Source organism: Oncorhynchus kisutch, linkage group LG27, assembly GCF_002021735.2.
Source record: "Oncorhynchus kisutch isolate 150728-3 linkage group LG27, Okis_V2, whole genome shotgun sequence".
In the NCBI taxonomy this organism is placed as follows: Eukaryota; Metazoa; Chordata; class Actinopteri; order Salmoniformes; family Salmonidae; genus Oncorhynchus; species Oncorhynchus kisutch.
In genome coordinates this window covers 16,475,525-16,498,233 of record NC_034200.2, presented here as the reverse complement: position 1 = coordinate 16,498,233, position 22,709 = coordinate 16,475,525, and the positions used below count along the sequence as shown (strand labels likewise).

Sequence of the window (22,709 nt, the reverse complement as noted above, 5' to 3'; positions counted from 1 at the left end):
TTACTAAACGAAAGTATAAAAGCAACATGTAAAGTGTTGGTCCCATTTTTCATGAGCTGAAACAAAAGATCCCAGAAATGTTCAATACACACAAGAAGCTTTTTTTAAATTTTATATATGGTAGTATGTTCCAGGCACACCAGCCACAATAATGTGCAGTTTTGTCACACAACACAATGCCACAAATGTGGCATTGAAGGAGCGTGCAATTGGCAGGCTGACTGCAGGAATGTCCATCAGATCTGTTACCAGAAAACTGAATGTGAATTTCTCTACCATAAGCCACCTCCAACCGGCCTTACAAACGCAATGCACGTGTAACCAGGTGAGCCCAGGACCTCCACATCCGGTTTCTTCACCTGCAGGATTTTCTGAGACCAGCAACTTCACACAGCCATCGAAGAGGAGAATGACAACATTCCACAGGCCACAATCAACAGCCTGATCAACTCTATGTGAAGGAGATGTGTCATTCTACGTGAGGCAAATGGTGGTCACACCAGATACTAAATAGTTTTCTGATTCACGCCCTTACCTTTTTTTAAGGTATCTGTGACCAACAGTTGCATATCTGTATTCCGAGTCAAGTGAAATCCATAGATTAGGTCTTAATGAATTTATTTAAATTAACTGATTTCCCTATGTGAATTGTAACTCAGAAAAATCTTTGAAATTGTTGCATGTTGCTTTTATATTTTTGTTCAGTAGATTTAAGTCAAAACTGTAACTCTGCCGCTCAGGAACATTTACTGTCTTTTTGGTAAACAACTCCAGTGTAGATGTGGCCTTGTCTTATCGGTTATTGTAATGTTGAAATGTGAATTCATCTCTCAGTGTTACAGATCCCTCTGGAACTTTCATCACGCACACCTGTCCCCTATTCCCACTGATTAGTACTTGTATAAGTGTGCCCTTTGGTTTCCCTTATTTGTCGATTATTGTTCCAATGTCTGTTGGTGCGTGTGGGTACCTGTGCTGTGTGTTTTGGCTTTCGTGCCATTGTGGAATGCGCAGATGATTAAGGGTCTCCTCCCGTGTGTTAATCATCGTGCGCGTGTGTAATTTATTCAAGGTACTCCTCTCTCTTTTGTTTGGGTTTCAACCCTGTGTTTTTGTTATGTGTTTGTTTGGTCTTTGTCCCCGTGCCTTTACATGGCAAGCCGTAATTTGGGCTTAATAAAAAAACGATTACGCATTCCTGCGCCTGTCTCCCGAATCATTATTACCAACATGAGAGAATAATCGATCATTAAGAGAGACAGTGGGAATGGCCCATCCGACGATGCTGCGACTGGTCCGTCCTGCACCGCCGTGAATCAGTTTTCTGATTCACGCCCTTACCTTTTTTTAAGGTATCTGTGACCAACAGTTGCATATCTGTATTCCGAGTCAAGTGAAATCCATAGATTAGGTCTTAATGAATTTATTTAAATTAACTGATTTCCCTATGTGAATTGTAACTCAGAAAAATCTTTGAAATTGTTGCATGTTGCTTTTATATTTTTGTTCAGTAGATTTAAGTCAAAACTGTAACTCTGCCGCTCAGGAACATTTACTGTCTTTTTGGTAAACAACTCCAGTGTAGATGTGGCCTTGTCTTATCGGTTATTGTAATGTTGAAATGTGAATTCATCTCTCAGTGTTACAGATCCCTCTGGAACTTTCATCACGCACACCTGTCCCCTATTCCCACTGATTAGTACTTGTATAAGTGTGCCCTTTGGTTTCCCTTATTTGTCGATTATTGTTCCAATGTCTGTTGGTGCGTGTGGGTACCTGTGCTGTGTGTTTTGGCTTTCGTGCCATTGTGGAATGCGCAGATGATTAAGGGTCTCCTCCCGTGTGTTAATCATCGTGCGCGTGTGTAATTTATTCAAGGTACTCCTCTCTCTTTTGTTTGGGTTTCAACCCTGTGTTTTTGTTATGTGTTTGTTTGGTCTTTGTCCCCGTGCCTTTACATGGCAAGCCGTAATTTGGGCTTAATAAAAAAACGATTACGCATTCCTGCGCCTGTCTCCCGAATCATTATTACCAACATGAGAGAATAATCGATCATTAAGAGAGACAGTGGGAATGGCCCATCCGACGATGCTGCGACTGGTCCGTCCTGCACCGCCGCAACTTCAGCAGCTGCAACTGGGCCGTCCGACGTCGCCACACGGATCCGTCCGACAATGCAACTTCAGCAGCCACAAATGGCCTGTCCAACGCCACTGCTACTGGTCCGTCCGACGACGACGCAACTTCGGCAGCTACATCGGATCCTGATCGACCCGCACTGTGTTCCTGTGATAGTCCTCAAGGCCAGTGTCGTTGAGCTGCTGGTGTGTTTTGGCTTTTGTGCCATTGTGAATTGCGCAGATGATTACGGGTTTTGCCCGTGTGTAAATCATTGTGTGTGTATTTATTCGAGGTACTGCTTACTCTTTTGTTTGGGTTTCAACCCTGTGTTTTGTGTACGTGTTTGCTTGGTCTTCGTCCCCGTGCTCTTACACAGCACGCCGTAATTTGGGGCGTAATAAAAAAAACTATTATGCATTCCTGCGCCTGTCTCCCGAATCATTGTTACCAACGTGACACTCACAAAGCAGACTGAACCAGGTTTTCCTCTAAGATTTTGCCTGTGCTTAGCTCCATTCTGTTAATTTTTTTATCCTGATAAACTCCCCAGTCCTTAAAGATTACAAGCATACCCATAACATGATGCAGCCACCACTACGCTTGAAAATATGGAGAGTGGCACTCAGTAAAATGTTGCTTTGGATTTGCCCCAAACATAACACTTTTTATTCAGGACCAAAAGTGAATTGCTTTGCTACACTGTTGGCAGTATGACTTTAGTGTCTTGTTGCAAACATGATGCATGTTTTGGAATATTTGTATTCTGTACAGGCTTCCTTCTTTTCACTCTGTCAATTAGGTTAGTAGTGTGGAGTAACTACAATGTTGTTGATCCATCCTCAGTTTTCTCCTATCACAACCATTAAACTCTGCAACTGTTTTAAAGTCACCATTTGCCTCATGGTGAAATCCCAGGGTGGTTTCCTTCATCTCCGGCAACTGAGTTAAGAAGGACACCTGTATCTTTGTGTAACTTGTGCGCTGGGAGTCGAGAAGCATGTTCAGTGAGGGAAAACCTCCCTGGTCTTTGTGGTTGAATCTGTGTTTAAAATGCACTGCTCGATTGAGAGACCTTACAGATAATTATATGTGTGTGGTAGAGAGATGAGGTAGTCGTTCTAAAATGATGTTAAACACTATTATTGCACACAAAGTGAGTCCATGCAACTTATTAAGTGACTTGTTAAGCACATTTTTGCTCCTGACCTGATTTAGGGTTGCCATAACAAAGGGGTTGAATACTTAATGACTTTCAGATTTGCATTTTTTATTAAATTTGTAAACATTTCTAAAAACACAATTCCACTCTGACATTATGGGGCATTGTATGTAGACCAGTGACACAACTTCTTAATGTAATCCATTTTAAATTCAGGCTGTATGTTACACAACAAAATGTAGAAAAGGTCAAGGGGAGTGTGAAAACACACATAAACACACACTAACACAAGCCATTACATGTGAGGAGGAGAAATCATACATAACACCTGAGCCTTACTCATTGTGTGGTTGGATTACAGAAACCTATAGTCAACACAGCCTCTCTAAAAACAGTGACTTCACCCAGAATTGGGTGTCACAGACAGCACAAACAGATTATCACACTCAATATGCTCTGAAAACACACGGACACAGACTATGACACACACACACGTTGACATTTGAAGTGCTTTTTCCGTAAACAGAGGGTGGAGGGCCTCGTGTCTGGAAGAAAACATTCTGGCGTGTGTTGGTCCTTGTGAAGTCAACAAGAAATGGGAGAATTGAATTAATTTGCATAACTCTGTATTCAAATGTGTCTTACTTAAATGCACTGTTGTCTTTGTGTCTACTTTAAGAGATGGTGGCCAACCAATAAAACTATTGGCACAGGAGGTGTCTGGTGTACTCTTGTTATAGCGTGCCACTGATACAGGGTGCAACAAAGGGCAACCGATGAGTTATCCAATTTAGTATGACTGCCACTTGACTCCGGCAGCGGCCCGTGACGTGTGCTACAGGGGAGGAGAATATTTTATACATCTGGAGAAAATATATCAGGGATTCTGAGCTGGGGTGGGATGGTGCTAAAGGTGAATCAAAGCATTGGCATTAGCCATAGGGGGAAATCACAAGTCAGGTTAACTCTGCTCTGCTAAAGCATGCCCTCAGTCTGCGATGTCCCTGTGGTAGAGGTTGGAGAAGGTTGACAGGGCATTGAGAGGTGATCAACTGCTATGCCCTTTGATATGCCATTGCATTATCTCCAACCTCAAACCAACAACACTTTCTTTCTTGAAGCATTGCCAATAGAATTCAGCATCCTCAAGACGTCCATGACAGTTCAGCTACATTCAGTAATTACAGTAACATTCACTGCCACTGTAATAGCGTGCATTACAGAGAAGTCTAGGGTGTACTATTTTTCCCTGTTTATCAAAAGTGTTGGAAAAACTTGTCAATAATCACTGACTGGCTTTCTTGATGCCTATATTATTCTCTCTGGTATGCAATCTGGTTCCCACTCAGGTTATGAATGTGTCACTGCAACTTTAAAGGTTCTCAATGATGTCACCATTGCCCTTGATTCTAAGCAATGTTGTGCTGCTATTTTTATTGACTTGGCCAAAGCTTTTGATATGGTAGACCATTCCATTCTTGTGGGTCGGCTAAGGATTATTGGTGTCTCTGAGGGGTCTTTGACCTGGTTTGCTAACTACCTCTCTCAAAGAGTGCAGTGTATAAAGTCAGAAAATGTGCTGTCTCAGCCACTGCCTGTCGCCAAGGGAGTACCCCAAGGCTCGATCCAAGGCCACCTGATCTTCTCAATTTACATCAACAACATAGCTCAAGCAATAGGAAGCTCTCTCATCCATTTATATGCAGATGATACAGTCTTATACTCAACTCCCTGTATTTTGTGTTAAATGCTCTACAACAAAGCTTTCTTAGTGTCCAACAAGCTTTCTCTACCCTTAACCTTGTTCTGAACACCTCCAAAACAAAGGTAATGTGGTTTGGTAAGAAGAATGCCCCTCTCCCCACAGGTGTGATTACTACCTCTGAGGGTTTAGAGCTTGAGGTAGTCACCTCATACGGTTACTGGTAAGTATGGCTAGACGGTACACTGTCCTTCTCTCAGCACATATCAAATCTGCAGGCTAAAGTTAAATCTAGACCTGGTTTCCACTATCGTAATCACTCCTCTTTCACCCCAGTTGCCAAACTAACCCTGATTCAGATGACCATCCTACCTACGCTAGATTACAGAGACATAATTTATAGATCGGTAGGTAAGGGTGCTCTCGAGCGGCTATATGTTCTTTACCATTTGGATTTACAACCAATGCTACTTACAGGACACATCACTGCACTCCATACTCCTCTGTAAACTGGTCCTCTCTGTATACCTGTCGCAAGACCCACTGGTTGATGCTTATTTATGAAACCCTCTTAGGCCTCACTCCCCCCTATCTGAGATATCTACTGCAGCCCTCATCCTTCACATACAACACCCATTCTGCCAGTCACATTCTGTTAAAGGTCTCCACAGCACACACATCCCTGGGTCGCTCCTCTTTTCAGTTCGCTGCAGATAGTTACTGGAACGAGCTGCAACAAACACTCAAACTGGACAGTTTTATCTCAATCTCTTCATTCAAAGACTCAATCATGGACACTCTTACTGACAGTTGTGGCTGCTTCGTGTGATGTATTGTTGTCTCTACCTTCTTGCCCTTGTCTATGCCCAATAATGTGTGTACCATGTTTTGTGCTGCTACCATGTTTTGTTGCTACCATGTTGTTGCCATGTTGTGTTGCTACCATGCTGTGTTGTCATGTGTTGCTTCCTTGCTATGTTGTCTTAGGTCTCTCTTTGTGTTGTGTTGTGTTGTGTTGTCTCTCTTGTCCTGATGTGTGTTTTGTCCTATATTCATATTTGATTTTTTAAATTTAAATAAACAATACAAAATCTCCATGATGTGAGTCAGTTTTACATCCAGTGTTTTGCTAACCTTTTGGCGGTCATCCCCTGGATTAAGTGGCCTAACCAAACCCAAAAACAACACCAGAGACAGAGAGACAAATGCTTTGTCACTGTGACAAAACCAACAGTGTGATCTTCCTTCTCTTTTGCTAAACTGTGCATGATCCTGAGATTAATGCTTACCCAGTGAGCATTGGGCTTGCCTAGCTCCCCCTTTGCATATCTTCCAGAAACCTGTTCTGTCATGGCTTCTAGCCAGACACTCTGTTTTCATAGTTGTAGTGTCATCTTGGTATTAAATCTGCATAACTTCCCTGTTCCTTAAAGTCATCAGAACCCTCAAGGCTATTTATTTCAAATGAATTAATACATAGAAAGTAGTGATTAATCAAAACAGCCTGCCATTCAGTCCCTCGGCAACAAGGATGATCAGGAATACACAGGTAAATAGTCTGGCTTAGGGATGGCCAATTAACGGCCCTTTTGACGGCCCTCGGATATTTAATCGTTTTTTGTTTAGGAACTCAGTCTGGGTCTCAACGGGGGGTTATGGATGTGGATATGCAGACCCGCAAGCAACTGCTGCCCCTCATGATGAGTTCAGACTTTTTTGTGGCCCCCACACCGATCAAAGTTGCCCATCCCTGGTCTAGCTGTTGCTGTTTGGGAAAGAAAAACTCAACAACACAACAACATTGCTCTTCTATGGGGGTGCTCAAGTTGGTATGAACATGCTTTCAGCTACACCAAAACAAAGTGCATTAATGTGAGGTCATGAGGACACTTGAAAGTGTCCCTTTCCACTATGAGACTATTTGTTTTTACTTTTTCTTTGTCACCCTGACATCCACTAGTGGGAATGTTCTTCTTCAAGACATAACAACTGAACAAGACTCACCACTAAGAATTCACAATTAGTCCCCCCCTGACCATAATACCTGCCTTGTGATTTCTTCTCTACACTAACCATAGTATGGAAATCCCACACACCTGCATAGGAAAACGGAATGTTCACTATTCATAATGGCATTCGTTATCAGTGGAGCCTTTCACAGTAACATACTGCTGACTCTACAGACAATTCCATGACTATAGTGTTTTTCTGAGATGTTGCCCCATGGTTGACACCTGAGATAACGTTCATGTGTTTGATGGAATGCTCTTATCATTCACAGACGTATAGAGAATGCAAAGACTAAAGAAACTGTGGAAAAATAATAATAATATTTCATTTGTAGAGCGCATTTCTCACGCTCAATGTACATAATGTAGAAAACGAAAAAGTTTTTAAAAAATGCATCAATACTATAAAAAGTAGAATACGTTATCACAATACATCAAAACATTACCTTCTAATGCAAAATATAGACTTTTGGCAAATTAGGCAATCAAACATTTAGTTGTGTTTTATATGAGGAAATTGAGGCTTCTTCCTTGACATGCGCAGGTAGAGTGTTCCAGAGCTAAGGGACCATATGTGAGAAGGCCATGTCACCCATGCTGTGCAAGGTTGTGACTGGTATGACCAGATGGTTTGAGTCTGATTATTGTAAGGAGCGTGATTTGGTGCTTTAACAGCCTCCACTCTTCTGGGAAGGATTTCCACTAGATGTGGGAACATTGCAGCAGGGACTTCTATTCAGCTACAAGAGCATTAGTGAGGTCGGGCACTGATGTTAGGCGACTAGGCCTGGCTCGCAGTCATTGTTACAATTCATACCAAAATTGTTCGATGGGGTTGAGGTCAGGGCTCTGTGCAGGCCAGTCAAGTTCTTCCACAACAATGTCAACACACCATTTCTGTATGGACCTCACTTTGTGCACGGGGGCATTGTCATGCTGAAACAGGAAAGGGCCTTCCCCAAACTGTTGCCACAAAGTTGGAAGCATAGAATTGTCTAGAATGTCATTGTATGCTGTAGCATGAAGATTTCCCTTCACTGGAAATAAGGGGCCTAGCCCGAACCATGAAAATCATTCCCAAACCATTATTCCTCCTCCACCAAACTTTACAGTTGGCACTATGCGTTCGTGCAGGTAGTGTTCTCCTGGCGTCTGCCAAACACTGATTCATCCATCGGACTGCATGATGGTGAAGCGTGATTCAGCTCTCCAGAGAATGCGTTTCCACTGCTCCTGGTGGCAAGCTTTACACCACTCCAGCTGACGCTTGCCATTGCGCATGGTGATCTTAGGCTTGTGTGTGGCTGCTCGGCCATGGAAATCCATTTCATGAAGCTCCCGACGAACAGTTATTGTGCTGACGTTGCTTCCAGAGGCAGGTTGGAACTTGGTAGTGAGTGTTGCAACCGAGGACAGATGATTTTTATGTGCTACACGCTTCAGCACTTGCCGGTCCCATTCTGTGAGCTTGTGTGGCCTACCATTCCATGGCTAAGCCGTTGTTGCTCCTAGACATTTCCACTTCACAATAACAGCACTTACAGTTGACCGTGGCTGCTCTATCAGGGCAGAATCTTTACGAACTGACTTGTTGGAAAGGTGGCATCCTATGACAGTGCCACGTTGAAAGTCACTGAGCTCTTTAGTACGGGCCATTCTATTGCCAATCGTTGGCTATGGAGATTGCATGGCCGTGTGCTCGATGTTATACACCTGTTGATGTGTGGCTGAAATAGCTGAATCCTCTAATTTGAAGGGTTTCCAGATACTTTTGGCTATGTAGTGTAATACATTCACTGCATAGTATCTTTATAAAAAATATATATATAATTTGTATCAGTGGTGGCTGCTTGTAGCAAATTCATATAATAGGGTATTATTCCAGGTATCTGCAGACATATGATGGCCAAACTGAAACATTTGAAGAATTCATATGCTATAAAAAGATGATAAGTCAGGTATAACTCTCCATAAGGATTGCATCATGCGAGGCAGAACAGATGGAAATGAAACGCACGCCACCTGTTGTCTCAGGTGAAGTACTCCAGCGGTGTCTACCTCCACAGCGAGATCGAGTTACACAGGTAAGAAATATAGCATTTTCCTACTTGTCTTGTTATACTGGAAAAGAGAGGGTGAAAGGGCTACTCAACGCAATTCAATTGTCAAACAAATATTTAAATAAAATAGATAAAAAATGACTGTTATGATTTATGATGCGTCATAAACACTGAGAGTGCATGATATTCAGTTGTTCCAAAACATCCATGTAATTATCAAGCCCCGCCTCGTTGGGTTGGTCCTGAGGTGAGCCTGTTGCTATAAACAGCCCACCAGACAGACGGAAGGTGAGACGAGCTCTAGTGCTGCCAAAGGTATAAACTTAATCGGGTACTTATAGGATATTTTGACTGAAAGCGTTCTGCGCTTTGACACCTTTACAAACAAGACGAGACTTCCTCTGAGGCCTGAGCTCTTCTGGCGACGTGCCTGTTTTTACTTGGGCATCGGATAAACTTTGGATAGAAACTCGCAGCAAAGCAGACATTTAAACAGACAACATGAAACTTGAAGTGTTCTGTGGAAACCACCACTATGAGGTGAAATCTGTGGAGCTGTGCAGCGATGCTAAGAACAGCGTCCGCTCGCCTGTCTCTGGTGAGGAGGAGTTGGGTTCGGATGGGGACTGTCTAGCGCACAGCCCGCCACCTGTCACACCGGGTGCAGATGGCAAAGGCAAACCGTACACGCGGAGACCAAAACCTCCATACTCTTACATCGCACTGATTGCCATGGCTATCCGTGACTCAACGTCGGGGCGTCTGACTCTGGCGGAGATCAATGACTATCTGATGACAAAGTTTCCCTTTTTCCGGGGCAGTTACACCGGTTGGAGGAATTCCGTGCGCCACAACTTGTCGCTGAACGACTGTTTTCTGAAGGTCCTCCGGGACCCGTCTAGACCATGGGGAAAGGACAACTACTGGATGCTGAATCCTCACAGCGAGTACACCTTCGCTGACGGAGTGTTCCGACGCAGGAGAAAGCGAATCAACAAAAATACAGGCAAAGAGCAAGACGTGTCTGACCATCGTACAGACGAGGACACGCAACTCACCACAACACCCGCACCACCAGCCAGCAGTGCCAAGTTCTCCAGCTCCTTCGCTATAGACAGTATCCTCAGCAAACCGTTCAAGAGACAGGAGTGGGCAGATGTTTCTCCCACCGTTGGTGCGTTACCGTGGCCCGGTTACACTCAAATGATGCCCCACATTGTGAGAGGACCATCAGTCGCCTTACCGCATCACGCCCATTCGATGTTTCATTTTGACTCATACACTGCGCATGTCCTGGGGGGATATGGTGGTGGATTGTACTGAGATAGATCATCGAAAAGATAGTTTCGCGGCTCTGAAATTGACATAAAAGTGCTCATACATTTACCAGATAATCCCAGCAGCTGGCTACTCCAGGATCTGACGTTTACCACCCATTCAAAATAGACAGTATTCTTTCGTAATGGACCCGAGTGGTGTGGCAAATAGAATGAAAACACTGTGTTGGCATTGGTGTACTTTGACAGTAATTGTGTATGAACAAAATGCATTTTATTTCATTGCCTTATATTTGGACAAGGTCACAAGAGTATAGTATTTTTTATATGTGGACATTTTTGTATGGATCGACGCACCCTGTGGGGAGGAGTAGACTTTATTTCGTTGCTTTGATGTTCTATGGTAATTTCCCTTTAAAACAATAGCATTTTTTTTTTGCTATACAGTGTACATACAGTTCATGGTGTATAGATTATAGGCTATTTATGTTGTTGGTTTGTTAAAAATATTGTTACTGAATTGTCGAATCACTTGACCTTCATTCAAATCATGCTGTTTAGGGTAACTTGGGGTTAAACGTCCCCTCCTGTAATTCTCACAGAAACCACTTCATGTCACTCATTTTTTAACACTTCCTCTGGATGCCAGTAGTCTTGCTCAACAAAAAATGTCATGTCTCACCCCAACTTTTAAGTCAGTAGTGACTCCAGTGGGGCAAAATGCCCTCAGGATAATTCAATGCAAGTCAATGGTATCTATATTAGAATTTTCCAAATCATATCCATGTCCTCCATAAGTAACTTCATTGAGGAGTTAGGAAGTGCGAAAATAAAAAGAGTACATTCAAACCGCATCATATTGAGGATATTAATAGTGAGAAATGCAGTTAAATTCTTTTTTTTAATCTAGATTCGATGTATTTGAATAAAAAATAAGATACCTAAACTTTAGCTTTTAAGAGTCAATTACAAAAAATCTCAAATAAAACGTATATAAATGAGTTTTAACACACTAATCATCAGGGTTGCATTTTGCAGGGATAGTGAGTTCAAAATGCCCACTTTATGGCGTTTTAATTCATTCTGCCCACTTATTTCCCTTCAAAATGTGTTTACCTAAGTATAGCCAATATGCACATATCTAAATATTACCAAAACATTGCTTTTTTTCTGTCAGAACATGGACATTTCCCTTAAGGGGGCGTTTTTCCCCAAATGACTTAAGAAATTAGGCCCAAGGGGGTGTGGTATATGGCCAATATACCACGGTTAAGGGCTTATTGCTATTATAAACTGGTTCCCAATGTGATTAGATCAATACAAATATTGTTTTTGTCATACCCATGATATACGGTTTGATATGCCATGGCTGTCAGCCAATCATCATTCAGGGCTCTAACCACCCAGTTTATAATCTACAATATAACATTTAGCATTTTGTGATCAAGTCGAGCAGTTTGTATATATGTTGAATTTAGTTTAAAACAGAATACACATTTGGAATAAAGAGTAACTTTTACATTGCCATTGTGATGTGTTTTTATGTTGATATATATTTGGTGGCATTGAATTCATATCGCATAGAATAGATTGTGAACAAACAAGATATCTGCGCTACAAGTTGTTTTCAAGACAAACGGCAAAATGCCAATCTATCCACACAAACACTGACAGGTGTATGGTGTAGGCCTGCAGGTGCCTGATCCCTCATTCCATTCCCCAGTGTCTACCCGCCTTTTGTAGCCTACTACTTATGCTACTCAATAAAAAAATTGCCTTATCAACTTGGTGTAATATCCACCTAATTTCAATACACTGCATTGTCATTACTACCGAGGTGACATATTGGTCAGGCCTATTAGGCGCTTCTTATTCGCGCGCTGTCACATTGAAATTGATTGGGACATGAGTAAATCTTCGTTGGCTGAGAGCTCAGTCAAAACGTATATGCCTATCATTGTGAGCTCTCAAACAGTGGATGTGCTGTATGAAGCACATTGATAATGTTGTAAATATTCTTAATATTCCATTTACAGTTTAGGCTAGTATCGTCTCGCCCAGACTATGTATGTAAAGGAAGTAAGGGAGGAAGAGGCCAGAGAATGGAAATAAAGATAGACAGAAGGATAAAAGGTAAAGAAGGGACTGAGGTCACGAATAAGGTTGCGAAAAGGGAATGGGCCTAACACTAAATATAGTCCAATAACATTAGTTTTACGCATTCAAATGTTTCACATACGTAATTCTAGATTTAAGATAACATTGTTACCTAAAGGTCCCTTAGTAGCATACTCTCTGCAACTCTACAAATAGGCTATCAGAGGTAGGCCAATTTATATTTAGGACTACTACTGCGTTACAATAATTGTTAATAACTATCGTTATTGGCAAAATAGCTTGGGATAATAATAATACAGCCATAATGTTCTTAATTAAAGAAATGATGTGTATCATTATTAGTGTGGCACATATCTAATTATAAATTGGTCCCTCTATTGGGGCAGAAATACTGCATTTATTTTTTCTGTGTCTGAGAAGCTCCCTGTGAGCGGATACAGACATTCAGTATTTATATTTTCTGTCTGGAGCTACAAATAACCGTCGCCTCAAGTCGAGACACATGAGCAGGGGAGAGATGATCGCAAAATAGCCTATCCAAGTCCATTTCAGTCCATATTAACAGCTGAAAAGCAACTCTTTTCGATTTTACCAAGACGTTATGACAGGATCTCTCGTTCTGTGTGCAATATGTTCAGAGCCTTCTAAGTATTCTTCTGTGGCTGAGAAAATAAAAATCCTTTAAACCAGCTGTGCGTCCTGAACGCAGCGGGCTTATTAGTTTTTATGTTGCCGGAAATTATGAGGAGATTATGTTCTTTACCTTTGATTTTATAAGGGGAAATGATTTTATCTCGACATACTTGTTTGGTTAAGAGTTTGAGCTTGTCGCTTAATTGTTGCATTAAAATCGTTGGGTTAAAGTACTATACTGTTATTACACATTTAACGGGTACGTAAAGTTCGTAAAACCACGTGTGTAAATATTGTCAATTTCTTCATTAAATCCTTGACTTTATTGTTTTTGTAATTTTACCTGTATTGCCTTATAGCAAGTAATACATTAAATGCAGTTGGGTGAAAATTGTATTTCAGTTAAACTCAAAATCTCTATATTTGTCTTCTATACATGTTTCAGTTTTCCTCGATGATTTGTATATAGTTTATCTCCTGAAGTGATTTATATTGAAATTAAACTTATCCTGATCAAGAATTGGGAGAGGATACACATGCAACCAACTTTCGTTTGACCTTCTTTTGTTCTGCCAAACATTTTCTCCTTACAAGCATTATGCATGCTTACGCACAGCACAATGTCCCCTAGCATATGGACACCAAAGGCATGCATGGTTTCTTCTTCGACAATAACAACAGAATAACATCAGAATCATCATCATAAGCTACTATAAAAATTATCCATTGGACCTATTTTTCTAAGATCTCATTTGGATCTGTGTAATTAATTAATCTCTCGAGGGATATGATCCATGGTTCGAGGAGGTAAACTGACACTCGCGCGCCGTGTGTGGTATGCTGGCAGCGCCTGATGGAAAAATCATGTTTCCACTCATGTCAAAGTACTATCCTGAACAGCCCCGAACAAATGAACACGACAACTATGGACTGTTATTTCTCCATGACCTCTGCTAGACAAAACTACAAGCTCTAAGAAGCTCTGACTGTGCAGAATAATACTGTGATCTGTAGTTCTCCGCTCTCCATGACTTTTTTCTATCCTCAAGTACATCATAGGCTTTATACATAATAGGCTGTATATATGAATATATACAATACCAGTCAAACGTTTGGACACACCTACTCATTCAAGGGTTCTTTGTTATTTGTAGTATTTTCTACATTGTAGAGATATGAAATCATGTAGTAACCAAAAAAGTGTTAGATTCTTCAAAGTAGCAACCCTTTGCATTGATGACAGCTTTTTACACTATTGGCATTCTCTTAACCAGCTTCACATGGAATGCTTTTCCAATAATCTTAAAGAAGTTCCCACATATGCTGAGCACTTCTTGGCTGCTTTTCCTTCACTCTGCAGTCCAACTTCTCAAACCATCTCAATTGGGTTCAGGTCGGGTGATTGTGGAGATGCAGCACTTCATCACTCTCCTTCTTGGTCAAATAGCCCATAAACAGCCCGGAGGTGTGTTGGATCATTGTCTGGTTAAAAAAACAAATGACAGTCCCACTAAGCGCAAACCAGGTGGGATGGCGTATCACTGCAGAATGCTGTGGTAGCCATGCTGGTTAAGTGTGCCTTCAATTCTAAATTCATCACTGACAGAGTCACCTGCAAAGCACCCCCACACCATCACACCTCTCAAATTTGACGGTAGGAACCACATATCCGGAGATCATCCATTCACCTACTCTGTGTCTCACAAAGACATGGCGGTTGGAACCAAAAATCTCAAATTTGGACTCATCAGACCAAAGGACAAATTTCCACTGGTCTAATGTCCATTGCTCATGTTTCTTGGCCCAAGCAAGTCTCTTCTTCTTATTGGTGTCCTTTAGTGGTTTCTTTGCAGCAATTTGACCATGAAGGCCTGATTCACGCAGTCTCCTTCGAACAGTTGATGCTGTGATGTGTCTGTTACTTGAACCCTGTAAAGCACCCCCACACCATCACACCTCTCAAATTTATCAAAGGTCCATGAAGGCCTGATTCATGCAGTCTCCTCTGAACAGTTCATGTTGAGATGTGTGAGGTGCAATCTGAAGTGCAGTTAATTGTTGATTTCTGAAGCTGGTAACTCTAATGAACTTATACTCTGCAGCAGAGGTAACTCTGGGTCTTCCTTTCCTGTGGCGGTCCTCATGAGAGCCAGTTTCATAGCGCTTGCTTGTTTTTGCGACTGCACTTGAAGAAACTTAAAGTGTTTTATATTTTCCTGATTGACTGACCTTCATGTTTTAAATTAATGATGAACTGTCATTTCTCTTTGCTTATTTTTGCTGTTCTTGCCATAATATGGACTTGGTCTTTTACCAAATAGGTCTATCTTCTGTATACCACATTGTCACAACACAACTGATTGGCTTAAATGCATTAAGAAGGAAAGAAATTCTATAAATGAACTTTTAAGAAGGCACCTGTTAATTGAAATGCATTCCAGGTGACTACCTCATGAAGCTGGTTGAGATAATGCCAAGAGTATGCAAAGCTGTCATTAAGGCAAAGGGTGGCTTCTTTGAAGAATCTAAAATCTAAAATATATTTTGATTAGTTTAACACTTTTTGGGTTACTACATGAGTCTATATGTGTTACTTCATCGTTTTGATGTATTCACTATTATTCTACAATATATAAAATAGTACAAATAAAGAAAAACCTTTGAATGAGTAGGTGTGTCTAAACTTTTGACTGGTACTGTATATACCTAAAACTAGAATGCTAGTAAATAGGATATGCCTACGTTATGTTTATGTCTCATTCATGGTTAACTTGGAACCATTGCCTTCATCGTCTGGCGTGTTGCACTGTTGACTGGAATGTCTAAATGAGTTTGATAAATGGTTTAATTGCGTGTATGAGAGTTGTGAGGAGTGGGTGGGAAGAGGTCTCTGTTAGTCTTCTGAGCTTGTGCTGTGATGTGTGTGGCTCTTGCTAGAATTATGTCTGGACCGCTGGACCGGGGCCAGATCTGGGAGAGGGTGGGTCTCGAGTTCCTGGCGATTTCTTGGAGGGATTTAGCCGGGATCTAGGGGGCAGAGAGAGATTTAAGAATTGATAGGTGGTCGAGTTTTGTTTGGCCGAGTGGATATGCGCAAGAAAGTCGAGGAGCTTTATGTTTCCCCTCTTAAAGGATTATTGCCAGCGATGGCCACAGTGAGACCGAGGAGGAGCAGCCGCCACACCGATAATCAGCTGGTGTTCCTGATTAGAACTGCAATAAACGCGCAGTGAATCGCCACTGCACACTAACCTCTTCAATTATCACATTTGGAAACATATTTTAGAACGTCTGAAGGAGTTATGCTGAGCAATTGACTGAAGTATTGGGTGTAGGATACTGCTCTCATTAGATTTTTCAGGTCAGTGCAAAAATAAAAAGAGCATTGGTCATCCTCTTGGTTATAGGCTACTCATACTCCTCTGTGTCCCAATTTGGGCGCAAACATGACGACTGAGAGCTCACAGCAACATCTGGACTCGTCTCATCCTCTGAGATCCAGCCCAGCAGCCGGAGTGATGCACGCCACTCAGATGAGCGCACAGCCAGTGGCGGAGAGCTCACCAAATGCGTCGAACAAAAGGAAAAAGGGCAACTCTGGCTTGAGGCGTCCTGAGAAGCCGCCCTATTCATACATCGCTCTTATTGTGATGGCTATCCAAAGCTCCCCGACAAAGAGGCTTACTCTGGCTGAAATCTATCAGTTTCTTCAGGCCCGTTTCCCTTTCTTTAGAGGGTCTTACCAGGGATGGAAAAACTCTGTGAGGCACAACCTGTCTCTAAACGAGTGCTTCATAAAACTGCCCAAGGGCCTCGGCAGACCAGGCAAGGGACACTACTGGACCATAGACCCGGGAAGCGAGTTTATGTTCGAAGAGGGGTCCTTCCGTCGCAGACCTCGCGGATTCCGTAGGAAATGCCAAGCTCTGAAACCCATGTATCGAATGATGAATGGCATCGGCTTTGGCGCGTCGATACTGCCCCAAAACTTCGATTTCCAGAACCCCTCTGCGTCCTTGGCATGTCATAATGGTTACAACTTGGACGTGATGGGGACCACGGTGCCAGGGAGCTACGACGGGCTGGCTGGAGGGCATCATGTTCCTCACATGTCGCCAAGCCCCGGGTCCACCTACATGGCTGCCTGTCAGGTGTCGTCTAATGGAGAATACTGCCCAGACAACAGTAGTAGCCCTCTGCACTCATCGCCGGCGGCGATGGCAGCAGGCACCTTGGACTGTCACTCTCCCTATACCAGTGTCCCCTCACACTGGACATCACCAGGTGTGTCTCCATACATCAAGCAGCAATCCCTGGCTTCAAACAGTCCCACATCCTCTGCCTTGCATTCGAGCATATCCCCTTACTCTCTGGAGCAAAGTTATCGCCATCACAACGGAAGAGACTCATCTGATATTTCAAGTAAGCCTGTTTACTTTACTAATAGGCAAACACAATATTTAATTGCATGGGCACACTATTTGGCCAATTATAACATATGCAACCAAGTAATAAATAGTATACTCTTACGTGCAGTTTGCATTAAATCGTGCGTATTTATATCTACTGTTTTATTTGGAAGTAGACCTAGTCGAGATGGGCAGTTGCTGATTGCGAATCATAGGGAAGGGGGCATTGGGCCTAGTTAGGCAACACTGGCGTTGTTCTGCTTGTCCATTTATGAATAAAAGACAATTGTAGAACTATGACAATTTAACTAAAAACACAAATAATTAAGTAATATTCATGCAAATTCTACTGCCAAGATTAACATAATCACTCTCAAGGAAGTAAAAAAAACTGTAGCCTATATTTTTATTTTCAAGGCTATTGGCCAGCTCAGCCACAGACGGACCTACAAACACCAATATATGACATGACAATAATATGTCGACACCTAATTATGTATATAATAATACACAAAAATGTACAAGCTTCCTTTAGATTTTTTTGGGGGGGACTATATGTTGTTCCATGTAGTGAAGCTGTTAATCAATGCGTTTGTATGGGCTAATAGCACTAAGGCCAAAAACTGTAGCCTAGATTTCATTTTCAAGGCTATAGGCCTAAATGAAAATGCGCCAAACACCAATATGTGCCATGGCAATAATATGTCAACTAATTATGTGTATAATACACAAAAATACACAAATAATATAATACACAAAACTACATCAGTATTGTCAACAACCAAGTATGTTTTCCCTATCCGTGCATATGGTTGATTCTGGGCAGTGTAGATAGAACTGCCTGTGACCTTTGTGCGCAATGGTCTCCATAAGAAACTACATATAAATATGAACAATAATATCACTGAATTAAATAGTTTCATTACAAATACAAATGATGTTTGTAAAATAATTCAACACTAAATAGAAAGCAAAGTATTCATGGCAAATATCAAGGACACTTTTCCAGGAAAATATTCGAAACCTTATGTTTACAAATGATCTATTATTTTCACATTGTAAAAGTGATGTAGCCTATATATATATATAAATAAATATGTGTGTGTTTCATGAAATCGTTTGTATTTTGCATGTATGCTCTAAATGATCTGCATGCAGTTGTTTTAGGAAAAATGTAGCCTACCATTTAAGAAAAATAATTGGCATTAATACAACGTCCAAATATTGGCGCCATGGAGTTCTTTCATTTTTTTTTTTGCATTAGAACAAGTTGGTTTTGTATTTGAAAAAGCTTTGTGTTTGACTGTCACGTCTCTTCCATCTGTTTGCAGCGGGATTGTCTCGATACTCGAGCCATTCATCGCCAGTATGTGACAGGAAAGATTTTGTTTTGAACTTTAACGGAATCTCTTCATTTCACCCACCAACTGCCAGTGGATCGTACTACCACCAGCTACATCACCATCACCAGAATGTCTATCAGGACGTCAAGCCATGCGTCTTGTGAAATCAACGCGTTAAGACCACCGCCATCTTGGATCACAACAACTACACAGCTACTATATACAAGCCATTAGCTTCCTTGTCATTTGTTCCAGATGCCAAGACCTGTAAAAATGGGCGGGGGGGGGGGGGTGGGGGTGGGGGTGGGGGGGTTAGGCAGTATACAATATGTCAGTGTGGGAACTTCCATGCCATAACACCTTTCAGGAGAAATGAAAAACTTTAGGACTGAGTACATGGAGTAAAAATTGGAGAAGAAAAAATACATACATGTAGCCTATTGCCATTGTCAAGGACGGCTCAGACAGCTATTGGATATAGTTGATCAATGACATCTCAAGTCAGCCTTCCTTCAAACTCTGTCACCATGCCATGATGCATTCAGGAGTACACTAATTGTGTCGTTTCATTCATATTGTAGACTAGTGATTGAGTATAAGTTATCCACACGGATAAAATGCAATACAACTACGTTAAATGTGTTTAATTAAAAATACATGCACATTCACTCCGATTTATCTTTACCTATTTGCACTTAAATCTAAACCCTTGAGTTTTCGAAAGATTTCGCTGCAGCAAGTCAATAAAGAGATCTATTTTAAAACGGTTTGGGTTCATTCTTATTCAAGGGTAGGCTAAATGTTTATACAATGCAGCATATCGCAAATCCTATAGGGGTTGTATACAGCGTGGGAGATCTTTTGGGACTACAATTGCCCAAAATGGTCTTTGAGTTCTTTATGACAAATTAGGTGTCTTATTTTTTTGGTTATTTTTGTGTTATTATAAACCTTAATATAACTGTTATTAATACACAGATAGATTGTTATTGTTACAGCCTACTATTTGAATTCAACAAATTCACTGTTGACAAATAAATGACAAACACATGAATACATCTAATGTATTATATTCAGCATTTACAAATGCAATCATTATCCATTTTGGGTCAGAAATTACCCCCGTTGGAGGTTTTAAGGTTGAAATATGTTGGTGCTTTTAGGATTAATTTCCATTGGGATCGAATATATAATATGATCATACTAATATCAACATATTGTTACATATTTGTTACAGAATACATTTGACAAATAATCATAACGGCATTACATTTGAGATAACCTATTGGTTAAAACTTTGAAATGTCGACTATCAAAATGCTAGCTACCATCCACTACAACCTTTTGAACATACGTAGGCCTACTATTCAACCAATGCTTTTTCTTCTCTAAATCCTGATTTTAAAAAAAATCTGGTTTGCTCACAAATAAACTTTGATGAAGCAAAAATTCACCATACAACAGATAACTCCAACAATCAGGGTGACATAAGCTATTAACCAAAATTGACAACGTCAAGAAAAATCCTCAAATGTAAATACCAATGTAGCCATCATACACAAGCGATAGCCTCAGATGGTGGCATATTTCATATCATACTACAAAATGACACACTGATCAACATAGCTCAGCCATAGACCGAGTTACAACTGATAGCTGGCACTAAAATACCAACATATGGACACATTTCATCCAAATAATTCACAACACAAACTCCACAGCCTTTCACAATGGATTTACAATACTTCCAACAAAGTATTCATATAAATACTCGAAATGAATGAAAATGCAGTTTAAAATGTTTAAAAAAGTGTCTCAAAATGAAATTCTACCTTAATAAATAAAATGCATCAAAGTGATATTGTCTATTCTCATATTCATTCAAAAATGAAAAAATGCAAAGGAAAATGCATTTAGAAAATGCATCGTTGTAGGGCCAAGAATGACAAAATGATCAAACCTGGCTTTCATTTGAACACTGACATTGTCAAAAAATGTTGTAAAACATTCCTCTAGTCTCATCTGTAATCGTCTTGTCTGCTTCGGGTTTCTGTGTCTGTCAGGCTGAGTGTGGTTCATTTGATCGGGTGATTTTCTGTCCCTTCCACTGATGAAGGTCAGGTAACTCCGGTGTTGGTAAACCTCTCTGAATTATACCAAGTTTTCCTTCAAAATACAACTTGGAAAATTGTTTTAGGTACAGTATAGTATCAATTGGTCAGGTTGCTTTTGCTTGCCAGCTAAATGATGTAGACACGCCCACATGTGCAGAGTTTACCACACAACATGATGAGGTAATACTTATGCGCAAAATAGGAAATTGGCTCAATAAACAAATTAAACTATAGGCAAAGCAGTGAGGCCTATGTTGTCCCTATCCAGACAGTGACTGTATGGGAATGGCCTTGCAGGCTTTGATGCCATTTTAGCCAATTTTGAAATGTTGAGTATTAAAAACCACCAGAATCAGCTTTTTTATTAGACTATCACAGGGTAAGCACTGCCTGCACTGCCTACCATGCATACATGTCACTGGAATTGATGCATAGCTGACTAGAGAGGAGAAAGAAAGACAAATAGATACAAGGTGGAGAAACATACATGATTTGCCATTGTGAAATGAATAGTAGCTAAAAGGCATACATGTAGCCTGAAATCTGAATACCAGAAAACAATAGTGAAATAGAACTATACTCCAGTTTGCGTTTCAGGTGATTAGTTATGCCTACCGGTTGCTCACAAATCCATCTCAAGCAATGATTGTAACAAGGCCACCACCTAGTGGTACTGCCTTACCTGTACACCTTCCACAGACCGAGAAATGTGAAATGTGAAATTCACAAAGATGGAAAACAACTACTGTACATTATTGAGACGATGCAATCATGAAGTCAATATTGGCATTTAACTACCCAAAATAGTAGTTGAGGTAACCTACAGCCTTACCACATTAACGGGGGCTCCCTGGTGCCTGGAATGGGAAATGGTTCAAGTTCAATATAGCATCTACACTGGTGACTCTAGTGATCCTTTCCTGTTTCATGGACATGATGCATACCAGACCATATAGACATGACTCTGGAGCCTTCCCTCTGCCTCACACATTACCAGGCTTACAGCTTTTCTCTATGACTTCCAAGCTTCGATTGGACAGACCGATATTCAATTCATTCCAAGTCAATCTGACCCTTCTATAAGGTCTATCACAGACTTTTCATAAATTGAACATGTGGTTCCTGGGTTCAATATTGATTTGATTGTAAATTGACCTATCATGAAAGTAAATTGGATTGGATTATTCTATGTAGTGGATAATTTTTTAAAAATTTGAATCAAAACAGCCAGAGGTTTGTAAATGACAGAATACTATATGGGGTGTATGGGGGCCTCGGACCGGGGTCTATGGGGGCCTAGGGATGGGGTCTATGGGGTCCTCGGGCCGGGATCTATTTATTGTGAAAAATGAAGAGTGGTAAAAGCGCTATTTTTTAATCTGGAGTCATTTTTAATCATCTAAACATCATATTTTCACTAACAAACATCAGCAAATGTGCATGATACATTCCGAAAGACTCACACTTCAGAAATGTAAAAAACGGATCACTTTTTAAACATTTTATTGAACCTTTAATCAGGAAAAGACTCTGGGGGTTAGAAACATGTACATGTAAATGCATAATAAAGTAGCCCTTAACATTGTAGTGATCCTATCCTATCCATGTCATCATTGCACCAGGTTACGTTATATTATTAATCATCTGGAAATGTCCTGAAAGGCATCTGAATTCATTTCTGCAGCTATGAAATGTTTAGTCCAGATTTATATTAGCTATTCAGCAATTAAATTGAATATGTTTTTCTTCCAACTGACTTGAGAG

General features: G+C 40.9%; 2 protein-coding genes across 2 annotated transcripts; both read left to right on the top strand.

Annotated features, from left to right (window-relative positions):
• Window positions 1–9,338: 9,338 nt before the first annotated feature.
• On the top strand, window positions 9,339–11,851 carry LOC109872388 (forkhead box protein Q1-like). Its single transcript, XM_020463599.2, has one exon. The coding sequence runs from the start codon at window positions 9,553–9,555 to the stop codon at window positions 10,372–10,374; it is 822 nt and encodes a 273-aa protein (XP_020319188.1). The 5' UTR covers window positions 9,339–9,552; the 3' UTR covers window positions 10,375–11,851.
• A 4,285-nt stretch (window positions 11,852–16,136) lies between these two features.
• LOC109871453 (forkhead box protein F2) lies at window positions 16,137–20,675 on the top strand. The gene is made up of 2 exons (XM_020462354.2): window positions 16,137–17,501; window positions 18,820–20,675. The coding sequence occupies exons 1-2, from the start codon at window positions 16,526–16,528 to the stop codon at window positions 18,993–18,995; spliced, it is 1,152 nt and encodes a 383-aa protein (XP_020317943.1). The 5' UTR covers window positions 16,137–16,525; the 3' UTR covers window positions 18,996–20,675.
• The last annotated feature ends 2,034 nt before the right edge of the window (window positions 20,676–22,709 follow it).